This window comes from Euwallacea similis, chromosome 6 (genome assembly GCF_039881205.1).
Source record: "Euwallacea similis isolate ESF13 chromosome 6, ESF131.1, whole genome shotgun sequence".
Taxonomy (NCBI): domain Eukaryota; kingdom Metazoa; phylum Arthropoda; class Insecta; order Coleoptera; family Curculionidae; genus Euwallacea; species Euwallacea similis.
The window spans coordinates 5,914,271-5,937,849 of NC_089614.1; the positions used below are offsets into that span (position 1 = coordinate 5,914,271).

A 23,579-nucleotide genomic window follows, 5' to 3' on the forward strand; every position below is an offset into this window, starting at 1 on the left:
AGTCTGTTCTCATATCATGAGACCAAAGATTTTCTCTACAATGCCCTTTCGTTCACATCTTGTCTAAAAGTCACGGTTACCTATAAATATAAACACAGGCAAATTATTTTATATCTGCTTGTATAGGACATATGTAACTTGTGCATATTGCACCATTTCAGATTTTTCTCAATAAATGTTAGCGAAAGTTAACTTTAGTATCGAATACTTGATGCTAAATCACTAGATTACTTCGATATTTGAGCGGGTACGGTTCGGTACTCTTGGGGAACGTTCACAAAGAATTTTCGAAACATGTATTTTATGGAAAGTTTTATTGCAGTGCTGTTAATAGTGACTGTTACCGGGCTTACCATAGTACGTAAACGCTACTTTTTTCTACATAACCATTACGCATAAAAATTATAGGACGCGGGATATGAGCTTTTCAATCCGGTCTACAACTCCTACCAAGTAGCTGAACCAACAGTGCGGAAGGAAGAGAAGAAGGACAAGCAAGACTTTTCCAAGATTCCTGGTATTGCAGGACACGATTATCCCATCTACCACTCAGTCCCAGAAACCAGCTTTTCCTGTAAAAAAGTCCCTGCTCTTCCGGGTATGTACGCTAACGTTGAAACCGGCTGCCAGGTAAGCTTACTAGTTTCAATAATTTTAAAGTTTAAAGAGGAAAATTTTTAAGGCTTATCATGTGTGCCATGATGGAAGGGAGGGTGAGCAAGGCTCCAAATTCCTCTGCACCAATGGCACCCTCTTCAATCAGAAAGAGTTTGCCTGCGATTGGTGGTATAACGTAGATTGCCATGCAGCTCCCAGCTTTTACAGCCTGAATTTGGACCCTAAGAAGAACCCATATTTTCAGAAACCAAAGGAAGAACAAAAACACCAGGAGCAAGCTGGCGAAGAAGTGGAACAGTACATAAAGGTCTTTGTTTGAATTTGGTGTATATGTATATTTATGTTAACTATTTATAAAAATAAAATGTTTTTTATAAAGTTTAATTAGTTTTAAAATAAAACCCACATAATTACGAGTTATTATATAATATCAACACTGTCAGTCCATGATATACAGGATATCTAGAGCTATAGGCACTTAAATTCATCTTTCTTCGAAAGATCTTCGTTCAGGACTGATAGATCGGCCAGTAATGGCCAGTATGTCAGGTATTCGTTTAATGATCTCGTAATATTGCCTGAAATTCATGGTTGAATGAGCAAAATGTTACAAGGCCAAATGCAATCTCTTACCTTCCATTCATTACTGGTGGAACCTCTGGTAAGGAGTAGGTTCCCCGAGGACGCGAAAAATAGTATCTGCTAGTACTAGTTCTGTTTTGCCGAGGCATCGTTAGGGATGGCGTCATGGGTATCACTGAGCTTTCCGTCTGTAACAGCAATGGGTCGGTTCGATATCGCCAGATTAATAATATAACCCGAACCCACCTTGTTGATTGTGCCCCTTGAAGTTTGAATTTTAGGTAGAATTTCTTCTCCTTTGTGTCTCTCTGAAAAACGCTGTATAATAAGGCAAAATATTAGGAAAAGAAACTTGCCTTTGGAATATCGCTTTTGGGCATTATTAAATCTAGGCTGATCAATCTTCGGGAAACCAAACGGGTTGTCACTATTTTCTTTTTCAAAACTAGAGCTAGAGCTACTTCTATGTTTTTTGGGAAATTTTAACCGCATTTCGACATCCGGAGCTAGCTGACCATAAGTATTGGACCCGCTTATTGTCACCGACCATTCACCTAATGAAAAATAAATATTTAAATCTAAACTCAATATCACTATACATATCATCATAGAGATATTTCAGGGGGCCAAAGAACTTTGCAAGAAAAAAACTAATTGACCCATGGTCAAAAACGCACCATTTTCGAAATATAGGGTGGCAAAGTTTCACATTTTTCTTATTCTTTGCGTCTTTCTCACATATGTCTTGAGTTAAATTTTTGAAATTTCGCACAACTGATTTCTTTAAGATCCTCTACAATAAAATGTGAAAATCGTCGGTAGCTATATATAGGGTGTTATGTTTTTTTTTAATTATTTTTTGTGGAACACCCTGTATAAATTATGATACCAAATTTAAATTCATTCTTCAATTCTTTACTTTTTGTTCTTTTGCAGTACTTGTGTGTCTTTCACCGTTTTCGTAGAATTTGCAAAAATATCTATCGAGGTTAATTAAGAATGTGAAAGAAGTATAGAAAAAAATAATCATCTGACTCGAGTATCAACTATCTGAAGTAATTCGTAACATTTTATCAAATTTATTAAAAGAAAAACAGATCTGAACGAAAACAAAATTATGAAAACCATTGAAAATGTCGTTTAAAAAATATGAAACTTTGCCACCCTGTATATCGAAAATGGCGCGTTTTTGACCATGGATCTATTAGCTTTTTTTTTTGTTTTTCAAAGTACTATCACTCCCTGAATATCTCCATAATGATATGTTACACCATATTTTGCATCTTACCTGTAGACCTTTTCTTCTCTTCCCTTTTATCCCCTTGAGGATGGTGGTCCTCATCAAACGAATTACTGAACGAGGAAAATCCAAACTTGGTTTTATTTTCAATGTTATTCAAAGCTCTCTTATCCCTGATATTGACAATTTTCTCTTTCTTTACTTCTTCAGCCCCCTTTTCTGTGTCTACCAAATCTTTTTTTCCTTAAACAAAACCATTTTTTATATGTGTTTATCTATTCGTATTCGCTATTAGAGTGCTGTGTGGGGCTGGTGTGAGTGATTTAATACTTTTGATAGTGTCTAGAAATATTTGTACCTTCATCTGAGGTGCTTTCGGGAGTCTGCAAATCCTTTTGTACTGTATACACTGTGACCCATCCTTTTGGAACTGATGAGGGCAAATTCTTTTTCACCTCGCCAATATTTCCATTTCCAGCATCATTATCGTTTTTACTTTCCTTTATTTCAGGAATTGTGCTGGCAGCATCGGTGCCGGGATTGGCGTTTTTGATATCCTCGTACTTGGCAGCTTCCTCATCATGCTGAAGGGAATCGATTAAAATATTGGCGATCAGTTGGTCTATTTTGTGATCTGAAGGCCGATTATTATCCAAATCTAAATAACTAGGTTTATTAAATTCAGTCTTCTTCGGGCTACTGCTGTTTACAAGAACGGGAATTTTGGACTTTCTTGGTGCTTCGGGGATTTCCACGTATTCCATCACGTGTAGAATCTCAATTCGTTTCTCCGCCGAACACTGCTTAGTTGGAGAAGATTTAGTGGTTGACCGTGAAGGTTGCGAGTCTTTCTTCCTTGCAGTAGGAGATTCTTTTGCTGAAGATCTTTTAAGTGATGCTATACTGGGAAGAACTGGTTTACTTCTCTTTTTTGGCAGTTGATTCGCAACATTCAGTGAGCTTTTAATCATGTTGACATTGCTGGTCGTCAACGGTATAGAGTGCCTATATTGCTTCAATTTCTCCTCTCTTTTATGCTGCCTTTCAGTAAGCTTCTCTCTTACTTTCATTGGCAACAATTCCGAAACACTTTTAGTCTCCTTATCCCTACTATCCTCTATGGGAATAAAAAACATGGAAGACTTTCTACAGCTAGTTGAGCTGGCCGCTTTCCGTCCTTCTGGCAGAAATTGTTCCACATCACTGATACTCGCGCGACTGTTGGATATGTTTCTGGGTGAGCTGAAGTCTTCTAAACTATCAACAAAACTTGCCGTGTCAGACTCTTCCTTATCTTCCTCGCTCGTGTTAACTTCCATTGAGGACGTCCTCGGAACTGCAGAGAATCTGGGGACATTTGGGGGACTGGCGCACGAGACAGGCTTCACGTAGGGAGATCCAGCTCTCACTTTACTCATGATGAACTTCTCCATATCTGAAATGGGATTAGCGTTCTGAGAATCCAAGGAGAATTTCGGGGATTTCTCTATTTTTATTCGAGTGGGGCTATCATCGCAAGTGACGGTCGCATTGTTGATGCTGAACTCCCCTTGAGGCTTAGTTTGAACGTCTTTCATTACTTCCTTAAATATGACATCCAGAGTGGATTGACTGAGGCAAACATTTGATATCACGTTTAGATTGGTTACAGTTCCAGTTTGAACGGCACTTTCTTGGGTTAATCTAGATGGATTGCCATTATCGTCGTTTTTGCTAGCAGTCCCACCACTAAAGCTGTTTGAGTAAGCCGAATCACTATTTGAGCCTGACACATTCGTGTAACTCGATACTGTATACTTCGTGGTGCTTTCCCTGGTACCGGAGTAGGAGGTCTTCGATGCACTCTTCAATGCAGAGGGAACGTTTCTTTTTGGAGAAATTTTGTCTTCGCATCTACTACTAGGGAACCTGTTAGAGGTTGAGCTGAATTTTTTATGTGAGGATAAGTCAAACTTCCTCGAATGCTCAGGGCTGGAATGAGCGGAACTGAGGGACTGCGTTGAGGACAGTCTTTTATACGAGTGTTGCCACTCCTGGAAGCTTCCCGACAGTTTACTTTTATGGGTATCGCCCCAAAGCCTTCTTAGCAAGGTCGATTTCCTCATTACGTTGGAATCTCTTTTCCTACATAAGTTCGGATCGCTGGAGCACTCCACTTCTTTATCCCACTGTTTGGTTTCTTGGGAGTGATTCGCACGTTCCATTGCCAAATTATGTCTAAAAAGTGCGATTTTTTGAACAATTTTGGAAAATGGGGAAACACTTACTTTCTCATTATTTCCTCAGGTAAACTTAATCGACGTCTCTGAGGAGTTGGTGATCGCGTTTCTGTGGATAATGATTTATTATTTTCCATATCGCTGAAGTCAAAGCCAGGAATCCTGCCAACAATTCAACAGAGTAAGGCGCACTTAATTACGAAGTTAAGCGATCATCACAGATTGTGTGATTTTGTTTGGTGCTAAAAATATTTAATCATGTTGAATTAATGTTGTGTGTTGAGGTTTAGTGGTAAACCACCTCATGTAAATTAATGTTTTGGAGTGGCTCGCGCCGGTAGAGAAATGGAAAATTTGTTGTCCCAGATTTGTAATTTTCGTGTGTGGGAATAAAACTTACGTGAGAGGTTCGAATTCGGGTCCTTGCCACGCGTTTTGCACTATAGATAAAATTTCCTCTAAGGTCAGGCACTTCCTCCTCTTGAACGTTGAGAACAGCTCTAGTAGCACAAATAACACAGACGAAAAGGCATGATTTTACAAACATTGACAAAAATTGTATAAAAATTGCTGACGAAAATGAAACATTTCGTGATAGAGTTAAAATGGACTGATTATATTGGTCGATATTTTGCCTAGCATGCGGATCTATATTGTATACGCAGTGGTAGAGGCGAAGGTATGTACCCACTAGGAACAAAAAAAATTAAATACGAAGCAAATTTGGGTTTTAAAATATTAAAATCGCAAGCAAGTTATTGAAATATGAATTACTTAGAGGTCTTATCAAGACTCGACTATCTCAATGAGGCAGCTACTAATTTTCAAAATAGGGCAATAAAACGATAAAAATATGTAACACAGAAATCGCTTCTATAAACTAGACACGCAATGAGTTTTAACAAATGGGGACTATTAACAGAGATAAAAAAAAGCGTTGGTGACGACTATGATTTCCTAAAGAACGTGAAAGTGGTTTTTCAATGGTGAACGACACTTGTTTGTGCTCTGTCTTTGTTTACTTGATGAAAACTAACTCCACTACTTTCTCGTTTTGTTTGGTCAGTGTAGTGCTTAGGAGGAAGAATTGATTTTTCCTAAAATACCAAAGAGGGCATTTATAACCTTGAGAGTCGACGGTTGAAGAAAGTGTTGCCTTGAAAGTGCTGTTGTATATAATTAGAAACTAAATGGTGAATTACCTGTAAAATTTAAAATCCAGGCAGCGCTGTACCTCTGCCTATTGCTGCGCCCAAATCGGGACCCAGAGCGAGAAGGAAGAGGAAAAGTAAACTGTCGTCCAGACGGCGCCGTTTGAGTCTTTCCAGGCGACGACACCCCTCGAATGAAAAAAGCATCTGATACACAAAAAGAGCAAAGCGGCTCCTCGTAACACTAAAATGCAGTAAAGAAACTATTAGGGAAACTCATTTCATTAAATTTTCATTATAGGCAATATGCAAAGCTGGTGCCATTACTGAAGCCATTCTCCAGGCTTAATTAAGTACCCACTTAGAAAGAAATGATTTTCATTAAGGCACCAGAAATTTACTTTAATTGCTGTAAAGCTAGTTAAAAGCTGTTAAATAAGTCAGGATAACTCGGAAATTATAGAAAAAACTAGGACGTTTATCTGTACACAAATTGATTATGGCTCACTAGTATTATTAATTAGTGACAGAATGGTGAATGCAAAGTTAAGAGATATCCCTTCTGCAACCCTCAAGAATTCATTAAGGAGGCGTTATTGAATTTAGTATCTTTCATTTTCCTTGACATAATTGATTAGATTTCCTTATCAATACTTAACTACATCAAAAGTCTTACCTGGAAATATCCGTCCTTCATTTTTACACTCTGCTCTGAAATAATCCGAATTCTGCATCACTTCTGGCAGCGAAAAAAAGTATCACTGTAAGTCGTTGTGTCGGCTCCTCTCTAAAAGCTCGTACATTTTGCAATTTACGAACTATGCTGGAAATAATAGTATCATTCCGTGCGCGACCCAAATTTTAGTTATATTGCATGAAATAAAATCAATATCTCAGGGCCTAATATATTATGTCATACTTTTTGTCTGCACACTTTGTTATTGTAAGAATCATCATTTATCAACTTCTCTTTAAATGGCAGCCAATGCATTATTTAGCGGAAATTACCTAACGCATGTTTGCAAGGGTGTGTTGCTTAAGTTGGATCATTTGGCAATTAATTATAAAAATATTCTCTTGGATTTAGAATACATCATTGGATTTGGCAACTGAGACAGTGCGCAAAAGTCAGAGACAGAAGAAAATTATAATACTTTTATTTTTTTAATTTACAATAGAAATCATAAGCTTATGCCCAGAGAAACCTGGCGATAAACAAGCTTACAGAAATTTAAGTTAAAAGGAATAAACTAGTATATAAGTCTAATGATAAAAATACTGCAATAATGAGTACAAATTTGTATCTACAAGATGGTACAAATAAATGCGAAACTAAACTAACAACCAACTATAGGTAACAATTGGGTTTTGGAACATCATTGAATAGTATATAAGTTTTTAATGAAGCGGCTCACGGGTCGTATTCGGTAAGAATAGGCACAGCAAACCACCACAAATCAGCAATCCAGCGACGATGAACGTGGGAGCTGGACAGTACAAATCCAGCAATGTAGCTATGACGATGTTACCTATTATTCCTCCCAAACGAGCGGCCACCATGGATATTGCAATACCAGTAGCCCTAAAAATAAAAAGAACTTTTAATACATAGGTATTCCTAGTTAAATTTCAGATTTTTGAGCGATTTGCTTCGTAATCTACCATGAAAAATTGGGTTATTTGCGACCAATTAAACATATTATAAATATTGGAAAACTATTACATTTCTTCAAGGTTGCAAATATCTACATTGAAACTAATTAAGACTTAAATAAACGTTGGTGTGAATTAATTTCATCATCAAAACGCAGTTAAATGTTTATTACTGGAAAAATCGGGGCGACAGCTTACCGCAAATTGGTAGGGAAAATTTCGGTAATAAGGCAATCTAAGGCAGCATTCCCACAGGAGATCACACTGCTAAACGTAGCTGAAACTATGAGGTTTTGAGTCTTATTGTACACGAAGTATAGGGACGCTGCGCACGTTCCTGATGATAAAGTACTGAAAACTAAAATCGGAAATCATCAGGTATAATTCAACACGAAGCGCTTTTTCAGGGGCATACCTAGGAAAAACTTTCTACCAAGTCTGTCCATCCCCAACACAGCGATGATGTTGCTAGGCAAAGCTGCAGCTACGGTGATCAAAGATTCCATGAAAACAGACTGACTGATCTGGTCATTACATTCTGCGCCTTCTTGGTGACTTCCCATGTTGATTATGAAGTCGGTAACTTGGCAAACATTGGCTGTTTCGTTCGGTCTTAATCTGTTATATTCGTCGAAACGATTGAACATTTCTGGGAACCACATCATCAGACCGTAGTACCTACATCGAAATATTGCTGTGATTTTATTGTTAAAATGCACAATAAGACGCTTTGTACCCGATGTGAAAGGTAAAGTTGATAGTGATGGAGATGAGGGTGAACTTCAGGATGGGTGAGACGAACAGTTGTTTGCTATTATCCAAGATGTTGGATATCATTCCGCTGCATTTCCCTTTCTTCTCTTGATTCAACTCTTCATCTAGAGCTCTCTGGTACTCTTCTTCTAATATTAGATGCTTAACTGGATACTCTTCAGCATCGTTGCCGGTGTTGATGTGAAAAATGTGTTTGAAGATGGCGATTGCCTCTTCACTTTTGCCCCTTGTGAGAAGGAACTTAGGACTCTCCGGCAAGAAGCACAACAGGATGGCCACGATGAATGACGGTAAGGCCATGACGGTGAGGAAAATCCTCCACGAATTGAAAATGATGTACGGATTGTCTATTTTGACCTGCGATGGAATTATTAACCAAGCTAATCCGGCAACAAAAAGATTTCCGAGCGTCCAAAACGCAGCCATGAAACTTAACATGGAACCCCTCTTGGCTTTTGGTTGAAACTCTGCGAAGTACGGCCAGATTACTGGACCGCTTCCCCCTAGTCTGAAATCAGATTTAAAAAATTCTGAGATATTGGAAATTGGAAATACGTACGAATTGTGGAATGACTCACTTTTCAAAACAAAACTTTCAATATTGGTAGCGCACGCTGTATGCGTTAAGTGATCAGGTTAAAACATTTGTTAATGTTTTTTGCTTAGAGTGCTAATTGAATGTGCAAATTAATAAGTCAGAAACAGGATATATGAGTCCGTCCAATTTACACGGACAAACATCACGAATGGCAAATTAAGGTTCTAATAAGTACTTACGCCGCCCCATTTAAAAATCTGAAAAGCATGAACCACTCATACGACTGGCTAAAACTGGAAGCCACGATACATATAGCGTTCATGAAGCTGCTTGCGATTAGCACCTTCTTACGCCCAATGGAATCTGCCACTGAGCCCCAGGTGTAAGCCCCTGTCATCATCCCTTGAAATAAATAACGAGCGTCGTTAAAAAAGAAATAGGATAAAAATGATTTAAAATTCGGTTATATGTAAGTGCGACAATCATAATTAAATCATAAAACAAAGAGAGTGAAAAATGAATGGCTTGTTATACGATTTTCCCATCAGATGATGACGTATTATACCATTTCAATTTATACACAATAATATGAATGCAAACTTTGTTTTATGTTATGTTTTGCCTTTAGCAATCTCTCTTCAGGTTTATTGAGCGATTTTGTCCTTGTTTTTTTTTTAAATGTAGAATTAGACTCTGAAGGTGAGCATATGAAAGTTTCAATACTCTGTATAATATTTTGTCGCATTGTTTGGTTTTCTTACTTAACTCAATAAAAATAACCCATTATCATAAAAAAAACCTCGCGTATGCGGCGAACCGTAAACGTAGTGCGTTGATTAAGTCATTTGCTATTTATCATCAAACATTTGGCGACTAGCTAACAGCTGATGGATTTATTCAAGATATCTCTTTCACATTTCAATCCCTACTAGAAGTTTATTTAAAAATCACCCTTTACCATAAGTTCAAAAAATCCGTTTAGATTCAATTGGAATCGAAACCATTGTTTGTGTATATCTGGTTGTCTATCCAAAACACGACGAAGTCCTTAAAATATACGAAGGTAGATCTGAAAGTTTATACACCTCGCAGCGGGCGAGGAACCGAAAACGAGATGCGTTGATTAGTTCATTTGCTATTTATCATCAAACATCGGACGAATAGTTAGCAACTTATGAGTTTATTTAATTTATGTCTTGATATTTCAATCTTTACTTTTTTTAATTATCACTAAAAACATGAGCGTATTTTTAGTTGCCTGTTCAAGACATGTGTGAATTCTTTTGATTAAATGTCATTCGAACTTTGAAATTTGTAGACCAATAAAGAAGTAGATGAAAAGGTGCACTGAAGAGGGATCTGGCAGAATGAAATTCTTAGCGTTAAACAATAAATTTTATGAAAAGAAAACATTTTAAACCTGAGAAAAATTTTAGGGGAAACCACCTTTCACAAACACCCGTAATATTTATAGAACACCCCTCATAGCTTTCAAGAAAATTAAGTGACACCAAATGCTAGCAAAGAAAATTTGGAGTTTAAAATCGTATTGAAGATCAAAAGAGCCGAAATGGAGTAATATTTTAATTGATTTGGTGGCTCAGTTTTAAAAATTTCAATATATCCATCATCACTTTAGAACACCGTATATTCACATATACAGTGTGTTAGTGATGAAATGTAAGTAATAAAACAAACAGTTAAAAAAGTCTTAATTTCTTCAAGTATAAGTATATATGCGTTATTTTGTGGCAATTTATGTTCAGTTTCTTCTCTATCTATAATAGAGCGACTAATAAGTAATTTTTATAAATTGGTTTCTCATTGCGGTAAACAATCGATAGGGGTATTAATCCTCGAAAGAGTTTGTTCTCATGGCCTCCTTTTTAAATTCTTGTTTGTGCGATTTTTTGTCAAAATCAAATTTATCAAATATCAAATACCATCAAAAGAGTAGCCGTAAAGTAGATTTGCTTACAACTTTTCATTTTGTATTTTTTATTCACTTCATAATAATTTTTTTCCTGTCTTTCTTTATCTATGACAGCGTTGATTGTTCTGAAAAACCAAAGGAAATCAAATATAATTTAAAATCTTATTATTTAAATTTAGTTAATAAAACAGCACTGATAGAGCAAGGCACGTAGGCATTCGCAGAAAATTATTTCACAGTGACTCTGCTTACAAACGTATACGTTTTTTTATCGATTAATTCCATTTGTTGCCCTTGAGTTACCTTTCAAAACCAAATCTGTTTTTTTTTCTTAATTTGTTCAATTATCGATTATTTTGTAGCAATTCATGCTCAATTACATTCTCAAGCTATCTATAGTAATTCTTAGTAACTAGTGGAATGACTGCAGGGCAGATGTGCTTGCAGATTTCTATCTTGTTTTTTTGTTACTAATTTTATATTCATTGTATCCAGTTTTACGTAATCGCAAAAAATTCCATCCGTAAATAGCGCACATTTACTGAATGTGACTAATTGATACTAATAAAAATATCGCCGAAGAGATCCAACGGAGCTATCAGAAATGATTCGTCCGAACTTTAGGTACCACTTTTCCTTATGAGGTTTTGGGGTGTTTAACAGTTTTTTTTAACTTTCAAGAACTTACCTATGAAGATGATGGAATTGAGCCATCCCTTGGTCTGGGTATTCAGATTCAGATCGCATTGCGCGGCAGGGAGGATGAACGACATCGAGATGACGTCCATCTCCTCCGAGGTGCTCACGAAGCCGCATATTGCTAGGAGGAGGTAATGGAATTTGCCATATTGTGTAAGTTCGATGGCCCTTTCAAAGTCAGCTTTGTCGCTGCAAGCTTTCTCTACATCGGCAAAGCCCTGGAAAAAAATCATCTTCATTGTTATCGTTGAAAAATTATTCAGACGGCGTAAACTTTAGTGATTACTTCTGCAATTTGCCCATTTCATTATCTAGCGACGATATTAATTAAACATGTGGATTTAAAACTGCATAAATCTCAAATGGACATAAATATGCATTAAATCGATTTCTCGTATTTTTAATGAGGCAAATATTACGTTAAATAATAACACTATTACGAAAATAAAGGAATTTTAAAATTCAGCATCTAAAATTGATCAAAACGATTCCGGGATTAGTAATTAAATAAGGCATTATCTCCTATTATAGCTATTAAGCTGGGAATCTTATTTGCTTCAATTAAATATTCCCGATGACTTTTCGTTTACTAATAAAACCATGAGAAAATCGTGATAGAGTCATGAGGTCTCTTCCAACAAGGAAAACCGATTCCGGATCGCTAGAAACAGTCAGAAACATGCGCAATAGACCGATCGGGACACTTTGCGCCGCTTCCTGACAATCCGGACTCGGTTCTCATCCCCCTGAGACGAAGCTGTCTATCGTGAGACCATTTGGACGTGTCTTTTACCTTTGATGCTTCTGTCTTGACGATTTCCTGAGTATTTGATAGCGCAAGATCGTTTGATCCACAGCCGTTTAAGGCGCGCTTATCATTTACATCACAATTTTCTTTGTGTTTTAAAGGTGGTTCACCTTCTACCATTCTATGTGGCCGATGAATGAAGTTTGATTCTGCGCAGCAGTAAAGGACGACTTCCGGTTCGGGGGTTGGGGGCGGTGGGGGCGGCACTTAGTGGGGGTTGCGGTCGGTAGTTCTAACGAAAACTCTGGAAAGAAAACGATGATTTTTTAAATGTGAGCATCAAATTTTGAACCAGTTTGAGTGCACCAGTACCAATTTGGATAGTTTCGGGGCGGCGATTCTCGCTTTGGCGCGTAGCAACAGGCTCCTAGGGAAATGACCGAATGGAGCACGCTACTGATTAATAGCAATTGAGAGGTATGTTGGGGTCTTTCATAATTTGGTGAGGTAGAGGTGTTTAAATATACGCTTCAATCGGAATCAATGGAACGCTATCTCCCTTCCTGGGGATTCACATAGGAATAGCGTCAAGAATCGCCACCCAGATAGGCCGAAATAATTTTGTGCGTTGCACAATTTTGAGAATAAATGCCGAAATTGATTTTTCTCTTATTTCCTCTATGTTCATCACTGTACTCTCTTGCAGTCCAGCTCTTGTACTCTTACTTTTGTGCACTTACTCTCATATTCTCATATGATTCTTAGGCGACGCACTTTCATTCCATTGTCTTTGCTTTTAATTCAATTATTACTCTTGATTCACTTATTTCTTACACACCCATAATCCTCACAATCGCCTTAGTTGCGGTCCTCCGCATTTTTGTAATTAGTGATCAAGGGGCATCACAACCAGCAAAATAAACTATTGTTCGAAAGTCCTGAGTTTTCCTTCAGTTTGAATATATATGAAATACCAAACAAGCGGAATCATTGCAAACTGGTAATAAGAGTGTGACTGATGAAGCTCTACGAGAATAGGCCTACTGATATGTCTGAGCTGGGAAAATCTGGAGGCCCATTTTGGAGCTCTGTACTTTCCAATTTGGAGCTCAAGAGCGATTCACAAACTTCATTTAACTGGCGGTTTATCTGTTTTTAATTTGGCAAAGATATCTCAATAAGAAATGTAAACAAAATAATTCTAATTTTCTAGCTCGCACGAGTAATTCTTTTAATCGTTTTGTACTTGTTTATGCTATTAGGTTTAATTGATGAGAAAAAATGCAAAGCGGTCGTACAGCGATGATACTCTTTATGATCCTCTTGATGCGTTTGGTATCAGCCTTTTTAATTAAATGACTAAAAAACGAATTTCTTAGAGTCCAATAGCAGGGAGCTAAAAATCTTTCGGTTAACGTGACATCCGGAAATATCAAATTATCAGACTGTATAAATAAAACCTCATCATGGCAAAGTTTGTCAACATGAAAAATTCTGCCAGCATAATTACAAACCTCAACAAAAATTAACGTACACATATAATTATCATTATCGTTAATATTTCTCATGGGCGATAGTTCATATTATTCTTCCTATTTAAATGCCTTCAACTCTATTTTAGGCGGTAATGGTTCTCTAGAAAGCCCATTACCCACTCATTTGAACTCTCTTGCAGGCACATCACGATACTCTATTGACAATTTAGAAAGATTTCCATTTTAATTTCTGCAAATAACTACGGCCTACGACACTGAGCTTATCCTTCCATCATCGTTCGTCTCCTTTTGTAAAGAAGCCATGCTTCTGCGATTTAGTTTACTCACCAATTTATTATGTCAATTGAACTAAATAGCAATCGGCTTAATTAATTTGTAATTGAAACAATTTGTTTTGTGAGGAGTCATTGTCAAAGTTTTTCTGGTTAAAATCTGTTTACGGAGAATGTCCGACAGGGGCGGCGCGAGTGGGGAGAACGAAGATGGATTTAAGATTCTATTTTTACACTATTTCCGATTTCGGCATCCTAAAAAGTCAATGACGTACGCCGCAATTGGAAAGTAATAGGCATGCAAGAGCAACGCTTTAGTACGCAGTTAGTCATAGGCATGCCGTATTCCTTATAGATGTATCTTGGTTTGCCTTCGAAAATAGATGAAGGCGACAAGAACCAACTTTGAGAGCGATCGATAAAGGAAGAGTTATTTGTTACTTTGCGCTGCATCTTGTTTCTGGGGAATCCCACAATCCAAATTACTGAATTTACTTATTGCAATTAACTTATCACATCATTACCTGGATTTCTTTATTTATTGCGGTTAACTTACGATAAACAATATTTCGCGTTGGTGACTTTCTGCTAGTGCCTTCTCACAATAATTTGCTTCGTTGGTATTTCCCGCCGCAAAGACCCTGAGAAAGTATTACCTACCACTTGCAAAATTCCTGGCACAAATCACAGATAAAGCACTTCCGAAAGATTATAACTTCGAGCAAATCTTCAAACTGTTTATTTGCAGATCGAATTCTATTTTTCTTTCTGAAGTTGATAAGAAGGCAAATAGCCCTCCCACATTACTGAGAGTTTCTCTGGTGCGTTTTTGCAATTTTTGCAAATTTAAGTGAGTATTAAATGAAACGAGCGCTGAATCTGAACGAGTAAACCGGATGCAAGACAAAGCAAATTTGTGGGTCCGTTGAAGTTTAACTGAAATTGGCAATGTAAACCGGATGGTCCACAAAGCAACTTTGTGCCTGTATTAAATTGAACTGTTAAAGTTAACGTAAAGTTAAATTTTCTGAACTTTTTTAAATTTAACTTACGGTTAAATTTTCTGAACTTTTGTTAAATTTAACTTAAAGTTAAATTTAATTGTTAAAGTTAAATTAAAGTTTAACTGAAATTGGCAATATTTCTCGTTTGTTTTTCGTTAATTTGTAAGCGGAAACGCAGTAGTGCCAGGGTGACTAATCATCTCCATCGCGGGAAATAAGTTGTAATTTTTATTTGAATCAGTAAGTCCTAGTACATTCTTTGATGTTTACCGCTTCGAAAGTAACGACGCATTACAACAAAAAATTTGCTGTGTGTTAGAAAACGAAGGAATATTTCAATAACCATGAAACAGAAACATAAAAGTTCTTCTATGTCGCTTCAATGTAAATGTCGCTTTAGAACTTTATGGCATTTTTACATTTTAAACCTAAAACAACCTTTTCACGTCAATTTTTGGGCAATATAACAGACTCTACCTACACAGGGCGGTCTTCATATAATGGACGAAAGAAATTTGTCCGCAAGCCCTTTCTGCAAAATATTTCCGATTTGGCTAAATCAGCCTTAAGCCAAATCTGAAAGTTTTCGGTAAACAGGGTGTCAAAATTTCAATTATCTATTTCAATTCTGCCTACAGTCCTGACAGTTTTTGATATATCAATTCAAATATGCATAGTTCAGATATAATTCAAATTTTGAGGCGAGAATGTTCATTTAAGTTTACTTTCCTGAATGGATGAAATGGTTATAGAATCTCCCAGATGATACTTTGCGTGTGGTCAGTTACCGTTAATTGATGGACACAAAAACCAATTATAGGTCTGTCTCGAAAATATCCTGCTTAAGTGGGGTTACAATAATCTGTTGCTGACACGTCCGACGAGTCTCCAGAGCCTGATTCTACAGAAACATGCGAGAAAGAAAATTTTTGGCGACTTGAATTGGTCAAAAATTGAAATTTGTGATATTAATTAATCAAAAAATTGTTTGGCCAGTCACAATCCTCATGTTCCTCCTTTTGAGTCCAAGGAGAATTCTCATCTGCGCGACGTTTGAATCAGTTAAATGTGTCTTACAATTAGCCTATCGCATGCCATTAGCAAATGTCTAGTGCTGCAGTAACATCTATCTGCTTAATCATCAATCTTTGTCATTGTTCCAAGGGTCCAAATTAGAGAGGCGATTTTTCTTCTCGGTGTCGGGAAGCCCCATGTCCGCCATAACCCAAATGAAACGAATCTTATTGTTTTTCCTGGAGATTGTCTCCAGGACATTTTTTGCATGTCCAAGAAGGACATGTTAAGTGGTCTTATTTTTGCAGATTTGACGCTTTCCTGGGGATTTTTGCTTTTCAAACCCAAAGTTATTTGGTACCACCCTTATTTTTTTTCGATAAAATTGGTAATTATTAGGTTCTATTTATGAATATCAGTAATGTTATTTTATAGGGGATTTTACAAATTTTCAAACATTTAAGTGATATGAAAGCGACGACTTCTTTTCTTTGAAATTTGTTACCCTTTTGGCACTACATTCGAACTTCGAACGAATATTATGGGTTTTTAAAGTAGATTTCAATGTTTCCTTGAGATTTTGGCTTTTTGTTTTGTCCTATTTTTGCCTGTCCACGTGCAAATGACGCAGATTGCACTTTGCTCTATAGTTCATGTATTTTGCAACAAGTTCAATGATTCTTTGTAAACCAACGCGCCATTTAACTTTTATACGATATTTTATGTCTTGCACTAGCCCTGGCACGAGATCTTCAACTTCGTGCCAAAAATTGCACTAGGTCAGTAATTTAATGAATTAGTTTCTTCAAAAGCTGAAAAACGACAAAAGCAGAAACATTACAACCAAAAAAAAAATAGAATCAAAACCTATGACACAGTTTCCATACAAATGATAACAACAAACTTAACAACTAACTTACCATTAAATTTTATATGTAAAGATACTTGATTATAGGTTCTGATATCTATAAGTTTCTTGTTTGTAAAAGTTTTATTTATGCAGTGTGTTTTTTAAACATAGGCCAAAACTTTAAGAGGGATGCCACTTTGATATTTTGTGAGGTTCGGTCTTTTTCTCTTGTGAGTCTTCGCATCGTTTTGTAGTTTAAAAAAAAGGCAATTGTGAAAATTTCAAAATTTTATTGATATTTGAAACACTTGTGTCAATTGGAAAAAAAATAATAATAAAAATTGGTGTTATTTTATCTTCTAAAATTAAAATATCCACATTTTTCATGACATGAAAAACATATATTTCCAAATTGGTGTTGTTTTATAATTCTTCCAAAAGAACAATGACCACATTTTTCCACACTTTTTTGTGGGTATTAATTGCATTTCGCAAAATTTTGCGGTTTGTATTTACACTGTTATCAAAAATTGTTTCTTTTGGAATATCTGAATTGGAATTTTTTTATCGTACCACCAGTTTCTCGCCGAATTTTAATAACCTTATATACGAATTTAATAACCTCTATAAATTTCAGTGTAAAATTTAATTATCAAATATTAAAAAAATTAAAATTTCGTATTATTTTACATCGTCGCGGTTTAGAAAAAATTATCATATTTAAAAAAATATTATGTCTTTTTAATATTCAAATTTATTTTAAACCTTTCACAGCTTATGAGATCCTGCACATGGGCGTTCTGTATAACCTCTATTACTACTATTCTCCCCTTATTCTCAAATAACATATACAGAAAAATTAATCGTTTGGTAGAAAAAATTTAAATATTAAAATACTTCAGAAATAAATTCAAATTTCCTCATTTATATAATTTATATACATTCCGTTTTTTTTTATCTAGATAAACACCATTTTTTTCTGGTTTAAAGGAAATGTACAAATTAATGACAAAATGAGTATAAAACTAAAAAATCAAAATTCCTTTAATTAAACTGCTGGACCTTTTTCATGTTATTTACTAAAAACTCTTATTAAAAAGGGCATTGAAAATAAAAACCGAAAATAGATAGTTAATTACACGTCCCATCAGTGTCAACCAAACATAACGGAACTAATGGTTTGAAGAATATATTAGAATTCTGTTAAAATTGTTTTCTAACGCTTATAGACATAATCAGTAACTGACCTTTCGACCCAAAACCCAAAGATTACTTAATCTATACAAAAGAGCACAAAGTACTTACATTAGTTCCCAAAAACAAATGTTAGATAAACGGAGTATCGGAAGCAATCCTCTTGGAACTAACTTTCATTTCAAACACGAGAAAGGCAAAAGTAAAAATTTTGAAAAATCCGGAAGTGAGTAGCAAAAGAGCGAAGTGATTTGGAAAAGCGCGCTACTAGTACTGCTCGAGTCGCACCTATCGACGGTAGAATCTTCTATGGCGTTGAGATTTGAGGTGGAGTGGTCGAGCCTCGAGCTGCTGGTGATGGTACACCTGAGTTAGTCGGTATCAGCACTTTTATGAGCAAAATAGTGGGAATATTTTTATCACAAGAGCAATGCTACTGTGAGAAAAGTAGTATAACTTCGAAAAGTCAGAGAGGAAAAGAGGGTCTTGATGGGAACTGGTAATATTTAAAGGTGTACATAAGCAATCAAATTGATCCCTTAATTATCTTAAATCCGTTGATAACGGTATTTGTACTGTCCGAATAATTGATGTTTAATAATAAACACATATTATAGTATAACAAATCATCAAGAGATAGGAGCAGTAATTAGTGTGCTTAAGTTCTTTTCTATTTACTTCCTTTTGCCTAGTAGTCACTTTTCAGAATACATGCAAACACTTCAGCAATAATTGATCTGACGCAGCAGAGTACACATACAAATGACACGTTCTGTTTATACACCTTAATATAGAAGACAAACGTGAAACTATTAATAAAATACATTTAAAAAAAGTAAAAGGGATATTCCGAGATATAAAACTTTGCGTCGCTAGTCATAAGATCGTCCATGAATTAATTTTCGACCTTCTGATTATCGTGCAACTGTGACGCCTAATTTGAAAATCTATGAATGCTCTTGGGGTATTGTTACATTCTCAGTTATTAAAGCACTCGAAGTACGGCAATAAAATTGAATCATCTCCGCAAAAACAAACCCGACGAGTCCAAGTTTATTTGCCATAAAACCGTTTTGAAAATATCAACAATCCATCGGTCACTGATAAGGAGATCGTTACCTTTAGAGCTTTATTCTTCGTGCTTAAATTGCGACAAACGACATCCCGAAAGAAATTTATTGAATCCGGCTCAAACCTGAATGAGCCTGGAACGTTCGTTTCAAAAAAAGCTGGATATGTCGGTAAACAAATCTAAATTGGAGTTATTAAGATCAGGCTTCAGGGACATGCCATTTTACGTCTTCATAACATAATTACTGTTTATTCAGTTTAAATAACAAAACAGGTAGACAATGAAGTATATAATTTATATTGCAATTTAAGCTCAAAAAATTGAATCAAAAGGCTAAAGGCTGCTTAAAGTGTTTGGCTTAAATTGTCATTTAAATGAAATAATTAGCACTAAGGATGATTCGTCACCAGTGGTATAAGCAAGAAAGAAAACTTGACATACATAAGTGCAAAAGCACCTGGTACTATTGCAATAATCACACGTTTGCTTAGAGTTACGGGGGAAGATCAAACGTTTGGTATTTGTGTAATTCCGCCACATTGGAGGTCTTTTTCATTAGTTTTCCCTACTTTCTAATATATGAGAAATAGTGACTCACAACACTAAATTTTTATGTCCCTCTCGATATGAAAATCTAGTGCGAAATGACAAATTCATTATCAATTTATTGTTAATATCCTTAGCCTTATTAAACCTTTTTATTCATAATACTTACTCAATAATTATTAGGTATACATGACTCAATAAACGGGAATAGTTATTGTGACAAAAAAAACCCAAAACGTTTGAGGTAGTTTATTTATTTAGAAATAAATGTGTTGATTCTAGGAATTACTGAAAATAAATTTGAACAATTTTGAATACGTCAGTCAATGCAGCAAATTTGAGAATTGAGCGCTGTGAGAGATAGAGACTAGCCTAAGCGTCCTGGAATAGACACAGAAATAATATCCTCTATAGGAGTTATATCAATGGACGCTGATCGCATTAAAAAGGTGCAGCATGTCAGCGTGTTGACCGGCCCTCTCAAATATTAAAAACATTTTAAGTGCCAATAAAAAATATCTTCGAGTTTATTCTTATTCTTCTCTAAATATACAAGTAGTATATATACAATATACATATTGTAGAACTCAAAATATGACGAAAACTTCATATAAACATATATCGAAAGGCACTTGGTTTTTGATATACAGGGTGTGAAAGATTGGTTCCTGAGGATGGTTTTTATTAGTATTTTCGAAATATTTCGAAATACATTAATGAAAATTTGTACTTTATTATAATTTTTTGCGCTCTTTTTGAGCCACTATCAAGAAATTGACACGTTTTTTCCAGGAGCGGGTAATACAATACGATAGTGCTTAAAAACTACCTAAACTTTTTTTGTACTTAACTTTATTGAGGATTTTATAGGAAAAATATTAAATTTGAAGATTTTTACATAAAAAAGCTACTCTTGTTGAAATTCGAAAGTTCCAACCGTTTTCGAGAGAATTGAGATTTAACAAATCAGTAGATACTATGTTTTATTAAAGAAACATTGGCATGACGTTAAAAAAAATTGTTAATGTTGTTTTTTGCAATATTTGAATGACTTCCGAAGACAACTCCACTCATTTTGCGACCCCTGAATTCACACAATGAGATAATGGTTATTTACGTCACAAGCCCAGTAGATAAATTGCATCGGAATAATAAACCAGAGCAACCAATTCGTCCATATAGTCCTCACGGCTGAAGGTGATAAAATTGAAGACATTCAGAATATTTCATTCAACTTTCGAAAAAGTGAGCTTGGGAGATCGGAATTGACCTAACTTGACTCTATCCGAAACCATTTTCGAGACATCAACAATTCCGAAAATTTTTAAAAATCGCATCAAGGAGTTGCAACTAACCTTTTGTTTCTGAGAAATTAATATTTTAGTATTAATAAATAAATCGACCTGATTTATTTATTAATATTAACGATTTCTGAGATAATAACTTCAATTTGATAAATAATCGGAATTAACCTAACCCGCTCCAGTTTGGCCGCTTTCGAGATATCAACACTATTTTGAATTTAAAAATAGGCTGATTCGCCCTGGTTTAATAGACGCTATTTTCAACATATAAATGTTGACTTCTTTTCCTTCTTCTCTTTAGGAATATACAGGAAAAATTAAAATTGGATTTTTAAAAATTTTTGCAAATGAGAGTAACTGAGGGTCAGAGAAATGCGGCTTACATTTTAATGAAAATTTACATAGTTTAAATCCAAAATTACAAAGAAATGGAAAGAACGGGAAAAATTATGACGGAATTTCCAGTCTCTAATAAGACTTAAAAGCGTTGCTGAAATTGATTTGTTGAGATGATTCAAAGCGCAAAGGAACGTGGAATCCAGACGTATTTGAGTCCATTTTGAAGAATTCCAAGAAGGACGGAACACCTATTATCTGCATGAATTTTCCTATTGGCTGCGAACCTAATAATTTTTGAACTTTAAGTCATTATTCGCGAAGTAAATTTATAATGACAGCAAAAGAGCGCAACTCGAAGTATTATTACAAGAAAATAGAGTAGATTACATTCACCCAAAAAATTTGACTAATAAATGTCGCAGGAAGTAGTAATCATCGTGTGTGTATCATCAAATAGAGGGACTTACATCTTATAGTACCTATAATTTAGTTATAACATCTTGTTGGAAGGAATAAAACTAAACTGCCGAACCATAAACAAGTGTACTTAAACTAAACTGCCCAACCACAAACAAGTGTACTTTTCAAATTAATTTTAAATTACTTTAGACTTTAGGTTGCGTTGCATTTTACGCCTAATCCTGAAGGGAAAACTCAGCAGAAAAAACGAAACGAAACGCGATGGTCTAAATTAGTCACAGGAAAGCGCAAATAAAAGTACCACACCATCATAACCTAACAGTCTGGGATTAGTGCTTAATAAAAACATTCGAAATGGGTACTTACTGGTGGTTCTCAGTAGCTCACGGTGTCAAAATGCGACTGCAGGGCTAGGCCTCCGCAGTTAAGACTGAAGTTTCAAAATCATGGCAAAACTTTATATAGTAGCAGATCAAACAATGTGTTGTGATCGCTAAGTAAACACACATGTATGCTCTGAAAATGTTGCCTTTAAATTAATTATCATTTAACAACAATTAGACTAAATTGAAATGAGCTGAAGCGTCTCTGCTTGATGTCTTAATGGCAATTTTGACCGTACCACTCTTGGGAGGTGTGCAAATGACAGATGTGGGTCTAGCAATCTTTCGATTTTTATTATTATAAATATTTTGTTTAGTGTCGCAACAGGCCCGGAATTCAGTTTATTCTGGGGAAAAAAAGCGAACCAACAATTCTGATTCAGCAATGATGAGCTTCCAGAAAAATCGTTTAATTTGAGTTAATCAGTTTTCTTGAAACGTCACATGCGACACTGAATTCGATATTCTCTAGTGTTTTTGTACAATCTGTTTCTATAATGCAATAAGTGACAGGTCTCTTGCGTAATTAATACTTTTAATTAGTCAAACAAACCAAGCATATAAATTCAAGATGTAATCAAATAATATATCATCCTGGATGGGTTTAAGAGAGAATCCTTCGAAAAACACGCGAAATGCGGTTAAAAATAAATATTAAGCTGAAGTAAATCGTAAATTATTTTTATTTGAAAAGCACAATGCAAGTTAATTATTACCGACCAAATCCATAACAAATAATACGATTTACCTAATTTTACGTTAATGGGATCTGGAAGGAGCGTTGCGCAAGATTTCAACGCAATTCTGCCAAGACATTATTGATGTACCACAATAAAAATTAACCGTCTGAGAATTATTTAAAATTAATAACTACAGCACTTGCCGATAAGTCTCTACGCATTGATAAAGACGTTCTAATCGTGCACGGCTATTCACCTCCCGGTAAATGACCATTAGCCTTAAGTTGGTATTATCGCCTAATGAGAGAATTATCTGCATACTATAGTCATTTTTCTATGTTCAGTATGAAAAGGAGGATGCCCCAAAAAATGATGTAATACGTGACAAATTGTTCCATTAAAACGTTTAGTAAGTTTCAATTAACGTAACTTGTGGGGACAAATCAAGTTGTGGAAAAGTTGGTGCTAACGATTCATTGACAAATTTCGTTTATCAATTTTTTTAGAAAATTAGCAGAACTAATCCCATTCAATTGGTTTTAAAAGAAACATGAAACAATTCTGAATGATTTAAAAAATTATTCAAAATTCAGTAATAACACGCAGTATTTGATTGAAATTCAACAGAAGTCGTTCAGATCGATATTACCCCAATCTGAGACCGTTCAATTAAGATAATTCTGCATTAATTAGGAAAGATTATGTAACTTCGATTTGTTACTGTTAACATGGATTACTTGAAAATGCAAAGGAAAATTTTTTTGATAGCTTAAATTTACTGATTTCAGACCTGTATCAGCCTTGGATTCCTCATTTGCCAGAATATTGGAAATGCAGTTTCAGAGAATTT

At 35.4% G+C, this 23,579-nt stretch overlaps 3 protein-coding genes across 5 annotated transcripts; 1 reads left to right on the forward strand and 2 right to left on the reverse strand.

Annotated features, from left to right (window-relative positions):
• The first annotated feature begins 212 nt into the window (after positions 1-212).
• Positions 213-1,002, forward strand: LOC136409759 (uncharacterized). The gene is made up of 3 exons (XM_066391509.1): positions 213-357; positions 409-630; positions 683-1,002. The coding sequence occupies exons 1-3, from the start codon at positions 295-297 to the stop codon at positions 935-937; spliced, it is 540 nt and encodes a 179-aa protein (XP_066247606.1). The 5' UTR covers positions 213-294; the 3' UTR covers positions 938-1,002.
• Positions 929-6,849, reverse strand: LOC136409745 (serine-rich adhesin for platelets-like). Of its 2 annotated transcripts, XM_066391464.1 has the most exons (10): positions 6,487-6,849; positions 5,862-6,054; positions 5,060-5,159; positions 4,708-4,821; positions 2,799-4,657; positions 2,489-2,683; positions 1,557-1,754; positions 1,447-1,508; positions 1,252-1,388; positions 929-1,196 (listed from the first exon to the last, which is right to left on the reverse strand). In XM_066391464.1, the coding sequence occupies exons 1-10, from the start codon at positions 6,505-6,507 to the stop codon at positions 1,103-1,105; spliced, it is 2,973 nt and encodes a 990-aa protein (XP_066247561.1). In that variant the 5' UTR covers positions 6,508-6,849; the 3' UTR covers positions 929-1,102. The 2 variants fall into 2 exon arrangements, with proteins under 2 accessions (XP_066247561.1, XP_066247562.1); XM_066391465.1 differs by lacking the exons at positions 5,862-6,054; positions 6,487-6,849 and adding an exon at positions 5,434-5,522 and having other exon boundaries at positions 1,447-1,504; positions 1,553-1,754.
• A 102-nt stretch (positions 6,850-6,951) lies between these two features.
• LOC136409748 (synaptic vesicle glycoprotein 2B-like) lies at positions 6,952-22,180 on the reverse strand. Of its 2 annotated transcripts, none has more exons than XM_066391477.1 (8): positions 22,033-22,180; positions 12,201-12,459; positions 11,397-11,625; positions 9,015-9,177; positions 8,200-8,745; positions 7,879-8,141; positions 7,662-7,821; positions 6,952-7,392 (listed from the first exon to the last, which is right to left on the reverse strand). In XM_066391477.1, the coding sequence occupies exons 2-8, from the start codon at positions 12,333-12,335 to the stop codon at positions 7,209-7,211; spliced, it is 1,680 nt and encodes a 559-aa protein (XP_066247574.1). In that variant the 5' UTR covers positions 12,336-12,459; positions 22,033-22,180; the 3' UTR covers positions 6,952-7,208. The 2 variants fall into 2 exon arrangements, with proteins under 2 accessions (XP_066247574.1, XP_066247575.1); XM_066391478.1 differs by lacking the exon at positions 22,033-22,180 and adding an exon at positions 18,097-18,240.
• Between the last annotated feature and the right edge of the window lie 1,399 nt (positions 22,181-23,579).

What these genes read in the sequence shown, in the direction of transcription:
- LOC136409759 (XM_066391509.1), top strand. Translation starts at nt 295, where the DNA reads ATGTATTTTATGGAAAGTTTTATTGCAGTGCTGTTAATAGTGACTGTT. An exon ending in CTGTTACCGGGCTTACCATA is followed by an intron (nt 358 to 408) that starts GTACGTAAACGC and finishes TAAAAATTATAG; the next exon opens with GACGCGGGATATGAGCTTTT. An exon ending in ACGTTGAAACCGGCTGCCAG is followed by an intron (nt 631 to 682) that starts GTAAGCTTACTA and finishes AAAATTTTTAAG; the next exon opens with GCTTATCATGTGTGCCATGA.
- LOC136409745 (XM_066391464.1), bottom strand. Translation starts at nt 6,507, where the DNA reads ATGAAGGACGGATATTTCCAG. An exon ending in CTGGATTTTAAATTTTACAG is followed by an intron (nt 5,160 to 5,861) that starts GTAATTCACCAT and finishes TTGTGCTACTAG; the next exon opens with AGCTGTTCTCAACGTTCAAG. An exon ending in AGAGAAGAAAAGGTCTACAG is followed by an intron (nt 1,755 to 2,488) that starts GTAAGATGCAAA and finishes ATTTTTCATTAG; the next exon opens with GTGAATGGTCGGTGACAATA.
- LOC136409748 (XM_066391477.1), bottom strand. Translation starts at nt 12,335, where the DNA reads ATGGTAGAAGGTGAACCACCTTTAAAACACAAAGAAAATTGTGATGTA. An exon ending in TCAAGACAGAAGCATCAAAG is followed by an intron (nt 11,626 to 12,200) that starts GTAAAAGACACG and finishes ATTTTTTTCCAG; the next exon opens with GGCTTTGCCGATGTAGAGAA. An exon ending in TGGTAGAAAGTTTTTCCTAG is followed by an intron (nt 7,822 to 7,878) that starts GTATGCCCCTGA and finishes TTCCGATTTTAG; the next exon opens with TTTTCAGTACTTTATCATCA.